Source organism: Marmota monax, unplaced genomic scaffold (assembly GCF_021218885.2).
Source record: "Marmota monax isolate L192 unplaced genomic scaffold, Marmota_monax_Labrador192_F-V1.1 WCK01_AAM20220418_F8-fsc00132, whole genome shotgun sequence".
NCBI classification, from domain to species: Eukaryota; Metazoa; Chordata; class Mammalia; order Rodentia; family Sciuridae; genus Marmota; species Marmota monax.
The window spans coordinates 6,471,845-6,492,409 of NW_026695199.1; the positions used below are offsets into that span (position 1 = coordinate 6,471,845).

At 34.8% G+C, this 20,565-nt stretch overlaps 1 protein-coding gene across 9 annotated transcripts in view; it reads left to right on the forward strand.

Annotated features, from left to right (window-relative positions):
• Positions 1 to 20,565, forward strand: part of Rufy3 (RUN and FYVE domain containing 3) — a 76,384-nt gene that overhangs the window by 17,456 nt on the left and 38,363 nt on the right. Inside the window, exons 1-2 of one of the 9 annotated variants that reach the window (XM_058574030.1) lie at positions 711 to 1,773; positions 18,718 to 18,771. The exons of 4 other annotated variants lie outside the window; for them this stretch is intronic. In XM_058574030.1, the coding sequence (XP_058430013.1) occupies positions 1,596 to 1,773; positions 18,718 to 18,771 (232 nt within the window). In that variant the 5' untranslated portion in view covers positions 711 to 1,595. Of the gene's footprint in view, positions 1 to 710; positions 1,774 to 12,276; positions 12,302 to 18,717; positions 18,772 to 20,565 lie in introns of those variants that run through there. 4 more of the 9 variants (XM_046428703.2, XM_046428696.2, XM_046428702.2 and 1 more) reach the window with 4 other exon arrangements.

Here is a 20,565-nt window from a genome sequence, read left to right on the forward strand (position 1 = left end):
AGCTATAGATATAGCTACATTGTAAAGAACCCCTAGGTTCAATCTCTAGTATCACCAGGAAAAAACAAAACAAAACAAACAAACAAACAAACAAAAAAACCCTAGAACAGAATAGTCTTACTTCTGTTTCTTGAAATTGTATGTTTCTTCTTAAAAGAAACATACAATTTCAAGAAACTTCTTAAATAAAAAAAAAAGTTTTCAATTGTCTAAAACATTTTCAAAGTCCTTAGCCTTCCTCTCCTTAATACTTACATAGTTCAGAAAGTGAGTACCTGCCCTTTTGCTATCAGCTATCAAGGCCTAAATACCTCATTGGATGATGTAGATGTGTGTGAATATGGTTTGTGTGTGTGTATTAGTTGATTTAAGAGAATCTGATAATGTGCCTTCAGTACATTCCAGGATGGGAAGGTTTTATCGTTTCATTTTTCCTGCATATTGCAAAAATTTGGTAAATATAGCAATATTTAAAAGAGGAGATTGCCATTAATCAGGAAAGTTTTTTTTTTTTTAGCCTTCATTTCTTCACAGTCTAAAAATGCCTTTGTACTTTGGAGAAGGAATTATGCTTGAAAATAAGTTATTTAAGTTAAAAACTTACCTTTACTTTTCTTAAAATACCACCTTATTATAGTATTTTAACAAATATGTATGTAAGGGCTAAAGAGATGAATTATATGCTTGATTAAAAATCAATCCAGTTGCCTCTTTGCCATCTTTGCAATGAAGTATTATCCAGTATTAACTGTCCTCTGTTATTCAGCCCTTCTATCACAAAGTGAGGGGAATTGATGAGGATATGTGCATTGCATTATGTCTGATCACAGTTTGACTAGCACAGTCTGGAAGTGGGTTGTACAGGACGAGAGAAAGCAGCTAATTGCTCTCCCTGCATCAGCAGCATCTATAAAGCATCCTGGGAATTGCTCCCCCTACGTTCAGAGCAGCCGGTCACATGAGCCTGAATTTTCAGTTCAGTTCATTAGTCAGCCATTTTGGTCAACACCCTGCTTACTGCGCACAACCAATCCTGTTAGAACTCAGCATCCTGGCTCATCTGAGCAGATCCTGGAAGTGATTTCTGCAGTTTGGGATTTTTTTAAAAGCTAAATTGGAAATATAGTCTTATTTTTAATTCTTTTTTTTTGTTTATATATTTTTTGTTTTCCCTGCACAAAGAAAGGATTTCTTCATTTATTCGTGCTAAGACCAGTTTTTTAAAGCCAGCTAAGGCATTGGCAGATTTGAAGCCTATAGCTCAGCTAGAGAAGAGGGTAGAGAAGAAAAGATAAAAGGAGAGGACGCTGGAGAAGACAAGCATCATTTTATTTTGCTATGTGGTAGGAATTGTCAATAAGAAAAGATAGGATAGAATTATTTTTCTTGAGCAGTTGGTTTCCTTGTTTTTTTGTTTTTTGTTTTTTTAATTTTAGGATTTTTTGTTTGTTTGTTTTTAACCTCCCCCACCCCTTTTCCTGAACGCTTTGTTTCAGAGGTTCAGATTTGGGGATTTTTGGTGAGGAGGTCTTATTATATTTCCAGTGTGTGTGTGTGTGTGTGTGTGTGTGTGTTGTGGTCCCAGCTGAGTCATCATGTCTGCTCTGACTCCTCCGACCGATATGCCAACCCCCACCACTGACAAGATCACACAGGCTGCCATGGAGACCATCTACCTTTGCAAATTCCGAGTGTCTATGGATGGAGAATGGCTCTGCCTGCGAGAGCTGGATGACATCTCACTTACACCTGACCCAGAACCTACCCACGAAGGTATGGTCAGATCTCCATCCACTAGTGTCTCTACAGTATCCTCATTGTTATAGGGGTTGGGAGGGTCAAGGAGAGTTGGGAAGAACCTGCATGCTAAATTTTTAACAATCCTGGAAACCTTTCATCCTTATTTACCACCCAGCTTCCCTTCTCTCACCTACAGTGAAAAATATTTTTCCCACCCGCTGAGGTCTCATTTTCAAAGATGCTGGTGCATTCAGAGTTCTTTGTCTTTAAGCCTCTAAGGAGAAATTTGAGGTCACTTTTCATGTCTGATCCTAATCAATAGTGAAAAAGCTATTAATTTTGTTCACATATGAAAATAGTATAGAAGTTGCAGTGATTCTTAAAAGTAAATTGAAACAATATGACTACAATTATAGGATTGTACATGATCACTATATTAGAAACACTAGAGGGGTATCCTGCCATCAGGATATAATGTTAAAGAGCCTATGACATCTAGAAAACATTTGATAAAATGTTTTTTTCTTTAATAATAAGTATTAATTCAAAAGAGAAAGCAGTTTTATATTTACTTTTTTAAATGACTGTGGACCTTTAAAAGTAGGTTAAACATGATTAATATGATAATCCCTACCCATGGACTTTATGGGTCATTGCTTTTTATAAGTTATTTGTGTTAACTATTATGATTCATTTGAAATTTCCACTGTCAGCTTCTTTGAAATCTTTTGTTATCTCTTGACTTACTTTCTCCTAGAACCTCCCTTAAATTGTTAGGTGTTTTTAGCTTCTACCCCTTAATTCTCTTAATACCAAGGTGGAAATGGTTTTGTTTTTAATACACTGGCTTCTCAGATTGTGTTTACTCTACTTTAAAATGATAAAGATTTAAAAATGCTTGCATATGAAGAAAAATTCTTTATAAACATCTGCCAGGTATTTAGGCTTATCTACAGGCCAAAAAGGGCCCTGAAGTGAATTGCCCATTGCAGAGTTAGGAAAAGTGATTCTTACCCTTGACCTTGTTGCAATCTTATCATGACTCAGATTTCACCCATTGTGTTTGGTAAGGATTTTATCTTCCCAGTCAGACTTAGCCTTAAGAAGTTCTGGAGAGGGTTAACATCACAGAACACAAAGCAGTCATTTTGTATTTATCTTAAGAACAAAGTTTAAGTAGTCTTGGACCTTTTGCATCTCTTAACAATTGGTTTGTCAGTTAAACAGCTTCCTTCAGCTGTGCTTCAGAATGTGCCCAAAAGTTAGAAGACATCAGCTGAAATTCCATACAGTGCCACTACTGTTTAAAACAGCCTCAAAGCTTTAAAAATCTTTGGGTAAGAAAATGATTTTAAAAGGCTACCAAGAAGTCTTTTAGCAAATACCTCAGTTTACATATTTTGTTTGAAAAAAAATCTCCATTCATTTTTTTAAAAATAAATTTATTTTTAATAGTGCATATTAATGGTACAGAATAATGAATTTTATTGCATCATATTTGTATATGCATATAACATATTTAGATTATTTCTACTCCTCCAATCCCCAACCATTTTGAAAGTAATGCAATATGAAATATTAATTATAAAATCCAGTTTGTCAAAATAATTTTAATAATTTAAGTACTTTGAATATACAGTTGTTTTTTGAGTAAGAGGCCAATGGGTGAGCAAAAATGAGCTATTTGGCTCATAAGCATTTGTGTGGTACTGTTTGAATTCTTCCAAGAGAACTCTGTTGCCACAGATATGAAAACAGCACTATGGGAAATGTATGAGAGCTGCAAACTAAGCTATAAGGGGTACATTCTTTGATGAAGGAAGTCAGACAAATAAGTTTCCAAAACTTTTAATCAACTATGGAGGATTGGAAGAAAATAAGAGAAATACTGATGTTGAATTTGAGGGGTTTGCCTTTGGTTAGTCTAAAGAAGCAATTATTTTAAATGATTTTACAAATGAAAATGATCAAAGAAAGCACAGGCCATGAAAGTATATATCAGTATAATGATCTAGGAATCTAGGTAGTACTTTATGAGTGGTTTTATTTCCTTCTTTTACTGGTAACTCTAATAAGAGTCTAAATAGTCATATGGACCCAAGAAATGTCTGCTTTAATACCAGTGTTAATACCACTGTTAATACTAGTGAAAAGTATTGGATTTAGTTTAGCTGTAAGCATTTGAGTAGTGGACAGTGATTATGTGAATCTCACTTTATTGTCAAAATGGAGCCCCTGGTACTTGGACACTCAGGAATGTCCAGACTTCCTCCTGGCTGTTTCACAGAGAAAAACTGACAGTACAAATCCCTAGAAAAGAAAATGGACAAGGAGTTCCCTCTTAAGATGATGATAGAGACTGTGTGTCCTCAGCATAGAAGCTTTGTGGTTTCTAAATTTTGTTTTCTAAAACAGTTTTTACACTTCACTGTGCAGTCCACAGTGTGCATAGGCCTGGACCAATTATTTCTGCCTAATCTTGTTAAATGGGAATAAAAGCATTCACCTACTCATCTCAACATTTATTTGTAGGCAGTGTGATAATCACTCTCTTTTGTTTTTACATCTTCTCTTTTTTAAAACCAGGGGCAAATTTACAACAACTTTGATTGCAAGTAGATTTCCCCTAAAGACAAGAGCCCAGGATTGAGTCCACAGGAAAGGAGAGGGTAGGGGTCAGGAGAGACTTCATGGAATAAGTGAGTCTTGATACAGACCTTGAGAGAGAACTTGATGATCACTGGATACACATGGGACAGGGCATTTCAAGTAGTATCTGGTGAGTTAGCCAAGCCTGGGAATAGTAAGTGGTTAGGAACATAGCATGCTTGTGTTTGGCACAGCAGGGTATAAGGCAAGAAAGGACAGACTGAGAAGCCTGGGCTTGATGCTAGTGGAAAGCTATTGGTTCTTTATGTCTGAATCTGAAATAAAGTTTTAAATATGGAATGATCACTCATTAGCAGTGTTAGTAGATGGATCAGAAAGACATAAGCTCTCTCGGACCCCTTACCATGATGATTAAAATGGTCCAGGTCACTGATGATAATCCCAAACTAAAGCCATGAGAGTGATCACAAAAGAGAAGGAACAGTCACTGAAAAAGTAGAATGTGTTTGATGACTAAGTGGCTAAAGGGCTTGAGGATGAAGTGAGGCAGTGCCCTCCTGGGGTGACTGCCAAGTGTTTGGCTGCAAGTCCTGGGTTCCCTTCACCAACAGGGAATGCAGAAGGAACAGAAGGTATTATGAGTCTCTGATGCTAATATGTTATGACTTTAAAAAAAAAAAAAACCACCATCTCTCTATTAGTTTAGCTTTCTATTCACTCTCACAGAAGTATTAAGCAGGTTTACGCTTTACCAGGTTAACCTACCCTGGCTTAATACAACTTCTTTTTGTGTGTGTATTTATTTTTTAGTTGTAGTTGGACACAATATTTATTTACTTTTATATGGTGCTGAGGAGCAAACCCAGGGCCTTGCCCATGCTAGGTGAGTGCTCTACCGCTGAGCCATAACCCCAGCCCCTTAATACAACTTCTTAAGAGTTGGGTCTTTACTCAGGGTGTGGGACAGAAAAGGGGGAAAAGTGAAACTTAAATGTACACATTGAGCAATTTGAGATATAGCTCACTTTCCTTTTGTCATGTCAACACTAGAGGGGCAGCCTTATTTGTATAAAATTTATTTTGCTTTTTTTTTTTAGAAAAACATGTGCTATCATTGCAATTACCTGCCAGAGACATTCTTTGAGTGTTTTTAGTTTAAACAACAAATTATTTTCTCATTATTCTGTGGGCTGGAAGTCTAAGATCAAGAGTTAGCAGAAGATAGTTAGCAGGATTGGTTTTTCCCAAGGCCTTTCTCCTTGGTTTACAGATGGCTACCCTCCCACTATGTACATAATGGAATTTCTAAGAAAGGGAACTTTTAAAGCACTTTGGAGTTTTTAGAGAATAAATGCCCTTTGTTTTTCTTTAGAAGCAAAACACTTCAATTAGACTTTTAAGCATCATTATAATTATTTCAGGAATTGCACCATTGCTGAGATTAAGTGATAGGCTTTATATTATAATGGTTTGTGCTCATTTACATCTGGATTTTTGGAGTAGCATTCTTATAATAAGTATATATAATTCCAGGATCAGGAAAATAATAAAAAGACTTTTTTCAGAAATTCCTCATAAATTATATGTGTACACATGTGTACACACATGAAGGACAGGCTCCAGTATTACCTCCTTTTATAAAATATTTAACAGCAAACAGCTGTAGTTGTGACTTGGTTTAAAAAATGTTACCCTATAATAAAGTTACATAATTAGCAATTTGTATATTGAAAAAAATCTTTTAATGTCTTAAAGAGTATCTTTAAAGAATGAAATGGAGGGGGGGGTGCTGGGGTTGTGGCTCAGTGGTAGAGCACTTGTCTAGCACATGTGAGGCCCTGGGTTTGATGCTCAGCACCACATAAAAATAAATAAATAAGGGACTGGGGCTGTAGCTCAATGGTAGAGTGCTTGCCTAGCATGTGTGAGGCACTGGGTTCTATCCTCAGCACCACATAAAAAATTAAATAAAATAAAAGTAATCTGTCGAAAAAATAAATAAATACAATAAAGGTATTGTGTCCAACTACAACTAAAAAATAAATTAAAAAAAAAGAATGAAATCCTGAACCTTTTGTGTTTTGTCTTTTATGTACCTTAAATTGAAATTATCTTAAAAGATGCCAATAGTGTTGTATTTCAACTAAGAAAATAATATTGCCTTTACTCTGTTAACTGTTCTCATCCCCCCACACACACCTACCTACCTCTCTCTTTCTCTCTCGCTTTCTCCCTCCCTCGCCCCCTGTCTCACAGGGTACTGGGGATTGAACCAGAGGAGCTTTACTACTGAGCTCCATCCCCAGCCCTTTTGAAAGAAGATCTTGCTAAGTTGCTGAGGGTCTCATCAAATTGCTCAGGTTGGCTGACTTTGAATTTGCTATCCTCCTGCTTCAGCCTCCTTCCAGGCTTGTAAAGTATTCTATAGACATTTTAATAGGATTTAGGGTATAAGTCAAATTCTTATAGTTCTTAAACTAATGTCCAGTTTTTAGCTCGTTTCCCTTGTTCTTTCACATTCCTACCCTCCTTTATCATATTTGAGATATCTGTATGGTTTAAATATCTGGCCAGTTATTTAGATCTTTATTTAAAATAATTCTTTTTTTCTTGTGTGCTTATTAAAGTGGGTCTAAGTTGGATATTTTATTTTATTTGGTACTGGGGATTTAACCCAGGTACCCTACCAGTGAGCTATTACTCTCAGCCCTTTCTTATTGTTATTCTGAGACAAGGTCTCACTAAGTTGCCCAAGTTGACTTCTAACTCAGGATTCTCCTGTCTCAACCTCCCAAGTCACAGGGATTGCAGGTGTGGGCTACCACGCCCAGATAAATTGGATTTTTATAGTAAGACATTTTTGTGACAATGAAAGTATATTCTTTGTGGAGAATTTAAAATTTCCAAACAGAATTTTGGCACAGAATTAAAAATGATCATGAAGAATTCTGCTAGTACTCAATAAGTCTAATCAAAATTGGCTGGATATTATGGTATGCTCAGTAGTAGTGTTTTGTTTTTATGGTTGTGGTTGTTGTTTTTTCTGTGTACTGAACTTAAGGGCACTTTACCACTGAACTACATCCCCAGCCCTTTTTTTTTTTTTTTTTTTTTTTTTTTTTTTAATTTTGTGACAGAGTCTCACTATATTGTCAAGACCTCACACCTATAGTCCTCCTGCCTCAGGTCTCCTGAGTCACTGGGAATATAGGCATGCACTATACCATGCTTGACCCAGTGGTAGAGTGCTAGCTTAGAATGCATGAGTCTCTGGGTTTGATCTTTAGCATTGCAAAAGAAAAAAATAATAATTGGGTGGATATTAATTAGGTTATAGAAAACTATAGTATTCTCAAATTAGGGATATACTAAGAACAATAAAGGGATTATTACAATTATGGGGGTGATTTGGTGCTTTAAGCTATGGTAGTTAGTAATTTAGAGATGATATAGGGTAGTGGTTAAAAGTGTAGATATTTGTGTCTTCCATCTGGATTCATTTCTTTATCCCACTACTCAATACTCATGTGACCTTGCTCAGGTTATTAAATCACTCCTTACCTGAGCTTCCCTCCTTTCTTAATTGGTGGTAGTAACTACTCCATATGTTACGGTTCAGTGAGACCACTAACGTAAAGTGCCCTATAAGCAGCAGCAGTTCCCATTAGTAGTTCTGAAGCAATATTTGAAGCCACAACAGTTTAAACCACATTTTTAAGCACATTATAATCTAATTTACATTTCTATTTTTATATCTAATCTTAAAAGAGTAGTCCAAACTGGTTGTTTACCATACTAAAGGTGAACATTAGTAGCTTAGACTCAAATTTTAGTATTGCCCATTCTTGGACCTCTATGAATAAGAAAAATAATTAGATAAAAATAAAACTCAGTTATCAAGAAATATGTGCATCTCTATTACCATTTTTAGGGAAAGAGAATCTGACAAGAGATATGATACTCAAATGGTCAGTTTAATATAGTAAAATATGCCATTTGGTACAAAGGCATCTATAAGCTTTTAAATTACTCTTTTACTTAGAAAACTTTTCTTAAATACAGATAATACAAAACAGACTATGAAGACATTATATATATATTGGGTGGACATGTTAAGAAAAGAAACTTTGCTGAGGTCTTTGTCTTTAGAGTTACTGTGAAGAAGAGCATATGATAGCAGAATTCACAGTACTGTTATTGCATAACTCACTTCCCTTGGTATTTATTCTGGTGCCCTTTTAGACATCTAGCATTTGTATGATTATGTGTAAAGAGAAGCTTACATGTAACATGAATCTAGTACTGATAGTGCATTTCACGCAAAGATTTTATTTTGGTCTGTTAGTTGGTCAGAAATATTTATTGAATATCCCATGATACAAATGGATAAGGGGATAAGAAATCAAGAGCCCTTCCTCTCTATGAGTTCAAGATCAAGGTAAAGAAGTGAAACATATTTTAAATTTAAGCTCTTTTAAATAAGATTTAATAAGAATAGTTCTTATTAAATCTTATTTAAAATAGTTCCATTTAATAGAAAAATAAGACAACTCAATATTGACTGACATGCAAATATTTTCATTTATTTATGTGTGATAGTTCCCATATCCTTCTGATGATAAGCATGTGTTTTCTTCTGCCAAGAAAATTATGGACGTGTAAAGCTCAAAAGTTCTTAAATGAAACCTTAAGTTGATGAAAATTCAAGGCTGTAGCTATTTTCATAGTAAACATGTTAATAGCATAACAAGTACCACTTAACTGAATTTTAAGTAACCTTACTATACAACCTGTAAAAACATACAGGTGTGTATATATAAAATTATATAAACCATTTTAAGGTATCTGTTTTTATAAATTTTATGAGTAAACAAGAAACAATGCTGTCCATTTTTAGGGCCTAAAAGAGGTGTATTTGTGTTCCATTTCACAACATCCTCTTTTGTCTTATTTTCATTTCCATAACTGCCAAGATCTAATCATGCCATATTCAGATTCCTACACCTGTTTTTTAGCTTTCTCCAAAGCTATGTCTCTTCCCATACCAGTTTCATAAAATTACCAGATGAGTCTCACGACCATATAAGAACTTTTCATTCTTATACAAGAGACCTATTTGAGCAGCCTTCTGTATTGAATATAGAATATTCCTAGAAGAAGGGTGACAGTAGTTTAGCAGGAGAAGATAATGTCACTTGCCGAGCAGTTACTTTGTGTAAGAACTGTTTGATCTGAGTGTTACAGATTTATTATCTCCTTTAATCCCTTTAGCACCCCTTAAGCTTAGGTACAGTTATTATCTTACTTTACAAATAAGAAAACTGACCTTACATGATGTAGTTAGTGGTACAAAATTGGGCAGCCAATGGCTCAATCCATCCATAGTATTCATGTCACAGAAATTCAGTAGACCTGTATTAATAAGGGAAGTCTTCCCGGTCTCTGGTGACTCATTTCCCGAAGTTTTTACATAATATATCATAGTATTGTGCAGCTGAAGTCCTGGGAGAATCCAGATGAACCTAAAGAATGCCATTTGAGGCATTCTTAGTAATTGCTGTCAATTAAATTGAAGATCCCAGTTTTCTATTCATTCACTTTCTTTTTTCTCTTTTCATTCGTTTTATAAAGTGCACAAAAATATTTACATAGTGCCGCAGATACTGCCAAACAGCAAAAATGGTACACTTCTGAAACTGACCAGACTGGCAGGCAGCACTTTTGTATGCTAAATTTAAAGTGTTTCTCACATGAAAGTACAAAGTGATCCAAAAAGCTGTTCATAGTAGCAGTAGTGTAAATCCTTACTCTTTAGCCAAGCATTCCCATGGTTTTCTACAGGTAGTTTTATTTATCCCGTTTTCAAACTTCTCTTCAACATACTTTCCTATTCCAACCAGGCTATTGGTTCTGTACTTCACCAAAACCTTGATCATTCTTGTTATACTATTCCCTCTTGAGATTCTTCATGCCAGTGTTAACTTGGGAAAGGGAAAGGACCCCCAATCCCTTCATCCACAAATCCATCTCTAACAAAGCTGACACCTTCATTTCCTGAGTCACTAGGTACTATCTGTGTCACTTGAAATTATTCTCCAGTTATTTAGATTTAATGAATGATTCTTCATTTGAAATAATATAGGAAGGGCTGGATATATAGCTCAGTTGGTAGAGTGCTTGCGTTGCATGCACAAGGCCCTGGGTTCAATCCCCAGCACCCCCCCCAAAAAAAATGAAATAATATAGGAAGTTTGTTGGGGCAAAACTTCTTTTTCATCCTGCAGAAGTCTTCTGTGTACTGTTTGTGGCAGATATCCAACAAATTTCATGTAGACTCAGTTATTCCTTGTAATCCCAGAAAATAATTCATTTAAAAGAAAAGATTATTAGAATACCTTCCCTTTTTTATATACAATTTGACTTATGGTTTCTGTTTTGTTTGGGGTTTTTTATTTTTTTATTATTTATCTCATGTTCTGAACTCACTGTCATATTTAGAAAATAGACATTTAGTATAATTAATAATTTGCTATTGTTGCTTTTTAATGTATCTACTAATACTACTAAGTGCTGGTGGAAGTATGGGAGGAAGACATGGGGCTCTGACAGTAGAGAGTGTATGTTGAAACAGCCTTTTTGAAAATCACTTTATCAGTATGAATCAGGGACCTTAGGAAATTAGTTCCCAGTGACTATAACAGGCATTTATTCTAAGGAAATATCAGAAATACAGGCAAAAAAATTTGTGTATATGTGTGTGCGTGTGTGTGTGTGTGCGTGTCAAAACATTCCAACTTAGAGTAGCAAAACCTTGAAAGGCATTTAAATAACTTAGGAGGAAAATTATTTACTAATTTGTAAAACATACAACAAGCACTAAAAATGGTGAAAGAATATTTAATGGCATACAGTAATGTTTAGAATATAAGAATTTGAAAACTGTCTCCCAAGCCGCATATACACTATGATCACACTTGTTTTAAATGCAAATACACTTAAACACAAGTCAAAGGAAATGTACCAAAAATGTAAAAAGTGATTATCTCTGGTGGAATTAAAGGTCATCTTTATGTCTTTAAATACTCTACAAGAGAGTTGTGTTATTCTGATCAGGAAAAGATTTTTTTTCCAAAAAAAATTATGAAAATTAAAATTGTGCATTCATTCATCTGTCTTGCTTATATCATATACCAGTACCTTTCCTTGACAAGAGTTTCACCCATCCATGAGTAGAAACAGTCTCCTGAAAGCAGAGCTACTGCTTCAGATTCAGTTTCCAATGTGTTTTTTTTTTTTTTCCATTAAATATTTTGAGTTTTTCCAGGTCACAGACCTGTTTATTGGCATGCTTTGTTTTTGCAACCATCAAAATGCTACATGCAGTGCACAGGGGTCCACCTTGTATCTAGACCCATTCCCTTTGTAAGTATTCAGAAAATTTCTCTCTCCCTCTTGAGTGCTCTCCTTCGCTCTCTCTCTCTCTCAGAGGTGGGGTTCTAGGGATTTAATTTGGGATGCTTTACCACTGAGCTACATCATCAGTCCTTTTTTTATTTTGGGACAGAGTCTTGTTGCTGAAACTGAGCTCACACTTAGAATTCTGCTTTCTCATAGGCATGCCCCACCAATACCAGACTGTCAGGATTCTCTTTGTCACAATATTGTGTTATTACTCTTTGCTTTGGCTGTGTATCCCCCACTTTTATAATCAGTCCTTATGAGATTAGTTTAGGAATATTTGTTGCCACTTACACAGATACCCTCAGATTGACATTGTCAGGTTCCCAAAATTGTGATTATGTATGCACAAGACAGTCTGTGAACTTTTCAAAGCAAGAAGGTTGTAGCTTTAATACAATCTCAGAAGCCTAGAGGGCAAAGTTCTTTGGACAAGGTTCATCTTTTCTTTTTGCTGTGCTTTGAGAACAGCCTGGCTAGTCACCCTTTCAAGGTAAGTTTTACCCACCCAGCCTCTGGAACTTTGTAAAATCTAAAATCTGGGTGGAAAAAATACTAGTAGATTTTATATATATATAAATATATATATATATATATATATATATATATATATATATATATATATATATATATATATATATATATATATAAGTTGTCAATGGATCTTTTATTTATTTATTTACATGCAGTACTGAGGAAAGAACCCCAGGCCTCACTCATGCCATGCAAACGCTCTACCAGTGAGCCAATACTCCAGCCCCTTAGATTTGTTCTTGTACCCAGTCTCTACCTAAACCACAGAGAAGGTGCATGATGTCTTTGAGACTAAGGTGCTATACATAAGTTGTGTGTGGAATTTCCCATTTCAGGCCTACTTTCAGTTTTTCCCTACTGATACTCCCGCACTGGTGTCTGTTTTAGTGCAGTGTGCTTAATCATAGTACCTAATAGTCTTTGCTTTCTGGTGGTAAACTTTTTCTGGAACTTTCTTAGAACAGAGTATCTACTTTAATCTTTAGCTTCTGCTTTTCTTTTATATATGTATATGTATGTATGTATGTGTGTGTGTATATATATATATTTATATATAAAATATAGCTGTCAATGGAACTTTATTTTATTTATTTATATGCAGTGCTGTGAGTCAAACCCAGTGCCTCATACATGCTAGGCAAGTGCTCTACCACCGAGCTACAACCCCAGCACAACTTCTGTCTTTCTTAAAGGAATTCACATGAACTTGTCTTTGGGTTGTCATCTTTTCAAATGACCCTGAAGTCATTTGTCCTAAACCAATTATTGAAATATGAATAATTTTCCAAATGTACCAGATTATATTAATGGTGGAGATCAGATGAAAACCAGAGTCCTAAGCCTGGTTACCAAGTACTGGCTAGAAAGAGAGCAAGCACTGTGAGTACACTGGTATCCTCTGCTTTCCAGTTAGGGTTCTATATTTTGTTTTTTTCCTGGTGCCTTTCTTGGCAGGTAAAGAGTTTAAAAGGAAGCATTTTTTTTTCATGTGGCTCCTCGAGGCATCACCAATCTGCTGTAACTGCTGTGAAGTGCTTTTGAGTACAGGGGAGTAAATACTAAAATTTGTTCCTTTATAATTTTTGATATTTGAATTTTTCCAGAGAACAAATAGAAAGATCTTAAAAACACTTTTGTAGAGGAACAGTGAAACAAATGTGTCCCTAAATGGCCTCTTGAGTAATCGTTTACTTTTTTTGTCTTTAGTATTGGTATATATATTTTAATAAAAACAACTTGATTTTGCTAGTTATAGCAATTATATATTTGTATTGAAAAATTATAGAATATAAAAATATAAAATACAAAATAATGCATTTCACATAAAATTCTAACACCTTCAGCTAACTACTATGAAATATCTACATACAACATTTTGCACTCATGCAATGTTATGCATGTAGATCTTATCATTTCTGTGCCATGTGACCTGCCTTTTTTTCTCTTATAGTATCTTTCCACACCAGTAAATAGAAATCTCTACCACTTTATTTAATGCCTTCAGTTGATTGAACATGCCATAATTTCTTTGACTATTGTGTTATAGACATTTGGATTGTTTCTAAATTTTCTTATCACGGATAGTTTTGGTAAATAGCAGTATGTACAACTTGAACATTTTACCAGTTTTAATTTGTAGAACTGGAAGTTCTAGATCAAATAGGAATACTTAAGTTTTTTGTAAACATTTCCACGGTGCTTGAAATATTTTAAAACGTGTTTAATAGCATGGTATTATGAAATCTTATACTGGCTACTCCTTTACAATTTTATTGATTGGTTGATTTTGTCTTTCACTGCTGCAATTGGTTGCATTTTCCCATACGTATTAAAATCTTAACCTTCCAAATGATACAGTTGTGAGTTTTCTTTTTTTAAGACAGTAGATTCAGCTTGTGGAGACTTTACATTTTTTTTTAAGACTACTAATAGGGCCCTAAGCAGGAAATACATTTTGCTATTACTCGTTCCATGAGAAATTTCACACTTTTTAAAAATCTCTAGTTTGCTTTCTGAGACGAAGGGCTGTTGGGATTTTCTTCCCCTTTCCTAGAACTGTAGAACTTAGGCTGTGTATGGGATGTACTACATTTCACCTCGGACTCATACAGTGTCCAGTCCTGAGGGCAGCAGCTTCCTAGCTGAAGTCTCTCAGAGATGTCTCTACCAGTGCAGCCATTCAGGCAAGAGGGCAAAGGGTCTACTGATGGGGCCCCTTTTTCTTAGCCCCTCACTCCCCATCAGGCCCTGTCCTCCTTAGGCTTCCAATGTTATCTGCTAGACTTAATCTATTTTATCTTCACTTATGTCTTTCATTATTAATTCCTTTTTAACTTGGTGTCATAGTTACTTAGATCTCCCCAAGGTCAGTGTCTTCTGTTGCTTTCTATAAAATCTTTTGCTCACCATAAATATGTAATCGATATTAAATGACTCAAATGTTGATAATTTAATGTTTTATGTTTTCTAAGACCATTTGTAAATCCTGGCTGATATTTTTGGTTTTAGTATACTATGGGGAAAAGATAAACCTTGACCTAAATTACTGATTTGTTAGAACAGGACCTCTTAGCATTAATGAAAATTAGCATAACAATTCCTTTGCTAATTTTTACTATTGTATTACCAAGCTAATTAAAGTACTTGTTTAATGGCACCTCAACTGTTAAATTTTTTATTTCACTTACTTAATTTGGCATGTTTTTCCCTGTGTTTAATGTTTAGTTTAGTTGTTTTTTTTAAATCCCTTTTACTTATTTTCTTTTATTATGGCCAAAATGCTTATAAGAATCCAGTTTGGGTCTGGGTTTGTAGCTCAGTGGTTGAGTGTTTGCCTCTCATGTATAAGGCACTGGGTTCAATCCTTAGCACCACATAAGAATAAATAAATGAATAAATAAATTAAATAAAGATATTGTGTCCATCTACAACTAAAAAAATATTTTTAGAAAAGAATCCAGTTTGTAGCCAAATAAGAGCACATAATACATATTACAAATAGTTTCTTATAAGCCTAAAATTGACATTAAGTACCTGTGATGTGCTAAGTTCTTAAAATTCATTAGTGTTTAATTTTTTCAACAGCCCTTAAAGGAGTTTTTGTGATCTGTCAGTATTTGGAGCTTCAGCAAGGCATTTCCCTGAGAAACTATGATACATTTGTAAAAATTCACATTCTAAATCAAAGACTTGTAACCTCTAGGAGACAAGCTAACTCCCAGGCCTTGTAAACTTTAACTGTAACTTCCTTGTTTATGGTAATACTGCTAGAGGAAGACTATATCAAGATGAGAGATTGCACAACCCTGGATACATAAACAATGGAGAATCACTTTTTGAGCCCATTCAAGTACTTCTCTGGAAGGAGAGAACTTAAGCCATATCCCTCATCCAAAGGAAAAAAGAAGCAACTATATAGGGAACATGGCCATGTTGGCAAGGAATGTTTCCCAGCCTTGTCTTTTGACAACACCACAGGATGAGCCAGTGACCAAGAGCTCAGCCACTGTCCACAGAGCAGTGCCTGCATCCCAGCCCTGTCTCAACATCAAAGCCAGGGCCTCTCTGTCAGACCACACTGCTGTCATTAATTGAGTTACCATGTACCTTAAAAGCAAATAGTTAACAGCAGACCTGATTAAATATTTCCAGAGCTATATAATTAGTCTGCTGTTTTGTTCCTCTTAGATCTAAAACAGAATAATAGCCAGGAAAATAGTAAGCCTTAAATAAACTGTGCTTCCTAATTCAGGGTCATTGTACAATTCCAGCCTTGTCTCTGAATTTCTTGACTAAAAAAGGTCTTTGTTCATATACACTTTTTTAAAAAGATTACTAAATTATGTTAAGTGCACCATTTTAATCCAGGTGTTTGGAGTGGTGGCTGCAATGTTTCATTCCAGTCACATGGCACTACACACACTGCAGAGATGCTGCTTTGCCTAGTCAGTGTTTTGAGCAGGGATTCTGAGGCTGTTTAGGCAAAGTAACTTTAGAAATTCCCCTTAACCATATGTTTTAACATTTCTTTTTTACATCTGGCACAATTCTGATTTGTGCAACTCTGAATTATTAATTATTTCTAGAAAAAAAATATTTATTAGAAAAATTTTAATCCAGACCTGTCTGTGGTAGGGCTTTAAATCTTTAGATTCCTCCTCTCTGTAATTTGTTAATTATTATGATACAAAATAATGTTGATACACTGTGTGTGTGTGTGTGTGTGTTTTATTGAGGATATAACCAGGGCGTTATATTGCTAGACAAGCATTCTACCCCTGAGCTACATTTCTAGACCTTTTTATTTTTATTTTGAGTGCAGAGGCTGGCCTTGTTCTTGAGATCCTCCTGCCTCTGCCTCCAAAATCACTGGGATTATAGATGTGCACCATCATGCTCAGCTTGCCGTGCACTTCTTTGACTAATATATTAGATGCTGCCATTATTGTTTTAATAATTTGGATATATTCTAAAGGCACAATTTTAAAAATATATTTTACTAGCCAGGTGTGGTGGCACACGCCTGTAATCCCAGCAACTCAGGCAGCTGAGGCAGGAAAGTCACAAATTCAAAGCCAGCCTCAGCAACTTAGCAAGGCCCTAAGCAACTTAGTGAGACCCTGTTTCAACAAAAATAAATAAATAAAAAGGACTGGGGATATAGCTCAGTGTTTAAGCACTCCTGGGTTTAATCCATGGTTATACACTCTAAAACTTAGCTATGCCCTAGCTCCTGATATCTATTCTTTATTACAACAAAATCCTGAGATGCTAAAATAAAGAGAAAACATTAAAAGGAAAAGACAGGTGAGCACCATAGCGCATGCCTGTAATCCCAGTGGCTGGGAAGACTGAGACAGGAAGATCATGAGTTCAAAGCCAGCCTCAGAAAAAGTGAAGCAACTCAGTGAGACCCTGTCTGTAAATAAAATACAAAATATGACTGGGACTGGGACTCAGTGGTTGAGTACCCATGAGTTCAATCCCTAGTACAAAAAAAAAAAAAGGAAAAGAGCCCTTTTACCTTTCTGGGAGAGGTAGGTTCTCAACTGATTTCATTACCCTGAGAATCAAAACTTTATAAACTTAAAAAAAAAAACAACAGAAAATGTGTCTGATAGAGATAGGCAAGTGCTCTAAATGGGACTTGCCAAAGGAAACGTCAGAGAGATCTCTGGTACCCACTACACATTTCTAGGTACCTACCTAGAAATTCACTTTCCAGATCTTTCTCTAACAAATCTTAGAGGATCTTTATATTTTGCTTTAGTAAGTAGGATTTTATTTGATTAGATGACAAGTATAGCTTCAAATTCAATAAAATAAAGAATAAAATAGGATCTTCATACTATTGATTTGTAAAGTGACATACTTTTGACTTGTAAGTCTGTAGAGCAAATGATGTATATAGTTAAAAGTACATTCTTATGGATCTGTGATCCTACATAATATAGGTCTGTAGCATATTATATTGTCTGAGGATTTTACCTGAAAACCACTTATGCAAATATGTCTAAATATAATATATGTCAGCACCAATTTACTATAAAATTATAGTAGCCAACATTTGTTGAATTTTTTTCTGTGTAAGATAACTTCTAAGTGCATTACATATATAGATCCATGAATCCAAAGTTGTTTTTAAAACCTCTGGAAATCACAACCTATTTTCACAAATTCGCCAAAGCTCATTTGGTGAAAAAACATGACTAAATTTACTTGAGGCTGTTTTTAGTTCCAATTTAATCTGAATATTCACTTATTTCTTGCAAAAATATTAATGTGTTTGATTATGGGTGCTGCCTCAGATCATAGTAACTCTGTATGCTGAGTAAACAGCTTTATTGAATTTTAAGTGCTTTATTTTGTGTATCTTCAAAGCAGCATCCTTTCCTTGTGTGTTTTAGGAAAGGACAGTGTGGAGGTGTTATTTTATTTGTTGTTAATTTAAGAAAAGTCACTCGTTGGCATCTTGAGATTTGTCCTGGTTCTAAAAAATATTCAGCTTCACTGAAATGATCAAAATAAATGTTGAATTATGTTAATTTTGAATATACTTAGAATACAAAGTGTTTAATTTGGTTTCAGTAGAAAAAAATCTCTGCTGTTTTATGGATATGCATTTTTCTTTATGTTAGAAACTTTTAAATTACTAATCTTATCTTTGAAACATATTTAGTAATCCTTGTTGATATCTCTGCTTAGTAGGTTATATTCCCAGACTTTTTCAACTGTTAATCTTTGAACTAAACAGAAAAAGTACTAAGAACTTCCCTTTCAGTTATCCTTTTGGAAATCTTATTTTAATAGCACTTTTCTTTCTTGGCTTGCATGACATTTTATCTTTCTTTTCCTTTCTTTTTGCCGTTTGCAAAGACTCTTGGGAGGATTTGACAGATTTGGTGGAGCAAATGCGCGATGATACAGAAGGTGCGTGCCACACCAACATCTTTCAGCTTTTTTCTTTATTTCTTTTTTAAATTTTCTAACCACCTTTTAATTGTTTTCTATAAGAAGGAGTGTCAGATTTAGGTTTTATTTTCCATGGCAGTAACTGAGAAAACTTTATGCTTGTGATTCCAAGTAAAATAGCATTAGTGTATATTTACACTAATCTTTTAGGATATTCATTAAATAACATGTTTAAAAGGGACATTATTTCAAGATCACATCAAGTTTTCTATGGCTTTTTTTATTGGGAAGGATAAAATTTATCATATATGTATATGTATGTGTGCATGTGTGTGTGTGTATGTGTGTGTAAATTTCACAGTGAAAAACAGATCCCAGGAATCTAAAGTGTTCTGGAATGTTGCTATGATTTGCACATTCCCAAGGTATTAAACACTTTCAGCTTTAACATATAAACAGCATTACTTCCTAATGGAATTATTTTGACAAGTAGCACATATTTTATAATACATGAACATTTCCCAAACCAAAAATTATTTCTTCTGTAATTCTTTCACATAAATATAACTGTATCCAAAACCAAGCTTACTTTGACCCTTTTCTCCAAATCAATTACTCAAATTTTTATTTCTGTTTATAGCACACCATTCTAGTGTCACTGGACAGAAACTTTGGGCTATTTTTGACTTCTCCGTTTCCTTAACAGATTTTCTCAATTCGACCCTTTCCAATTACTTCAGTTCTTCATGGCGAGCCATTTGATCCTCTTCCCCAAAATTAATTTTACATAAGTCTCTCAGATAAATCATCCCTAGTAAATTTTAACTACATTGAATCCCTGTTCCAAACTTACAGTAGTTCCAGTGCTTTTGTAGGAAACAATAGGAAAGTTTTATCTCTTGTAATTATCAGCTACATAAATAGCCCTAAGACAGGGCCCAGGTATCAGGGCCTTTCAGGCTTGATATAAACCAGTAAAGACATGTAGGAACACAAGAGGTCCAAGAGGCATTGTCTCCCCCAGCATTTTACAGGCGAGGTACAGAGGAATGAGGAATTTTTTCCAACATCCCTCAAGGAATATGAGAGAGACAGATCTAATTGTTCTACATCAGATATTTAATTGTTCTAGGTCACAGTGATGCCCTCTAACATCTGTTTAAATTACTTGTATGGAACAAACTGAATAAACGGGGAACTCTTTGACTGTATTTCCCACCTAAATGTCTTATGTTGTATCAAAAAAGAAGTCTGACTATTGTCCTAACGTGTTTCCAGAGATATTTCTAGGTGGTGTTTTTTGGCATGGAATTCATCAGGTAAAGATACCTGAAGAAGTTTGGAAAACTCTCCAAAAGTAAAATTGATTATATTATGATATAGCATCACAATGAAGAAATCAGTATGATTTCATAGGGAATGCTAATACAAGCTTGGATTATGAAAGAACATCTACTAAAGATTAAAGAAATGTATACCTAGCCAAGATGTACAAAAGAATGGTTTTGGAAAATAAGTCACCAAATAAGCTCACTCAATGCTAAATCCAGTTGAATGGGCTTTTTTTAATTTTGTTTGAAGGTAACAAGAAAACAGTACTAGTTTATTACTGGAGGCTAGCAATTAAACCATGACCTGAAGCAAGAGAAGGCAGAATTTCCTTTTTACTTTTAGTTGTGAAACTCTTTAAAGTGTATAAAATAGAAAAAAAAAATAGCATGATGGATTCTCTATCTCTATAACCTAGCTTCAGTAATTGTCAATATTTGCCGGTCTTACTCCGTTTCCACAGCTTTGTTTATGGAACATTTT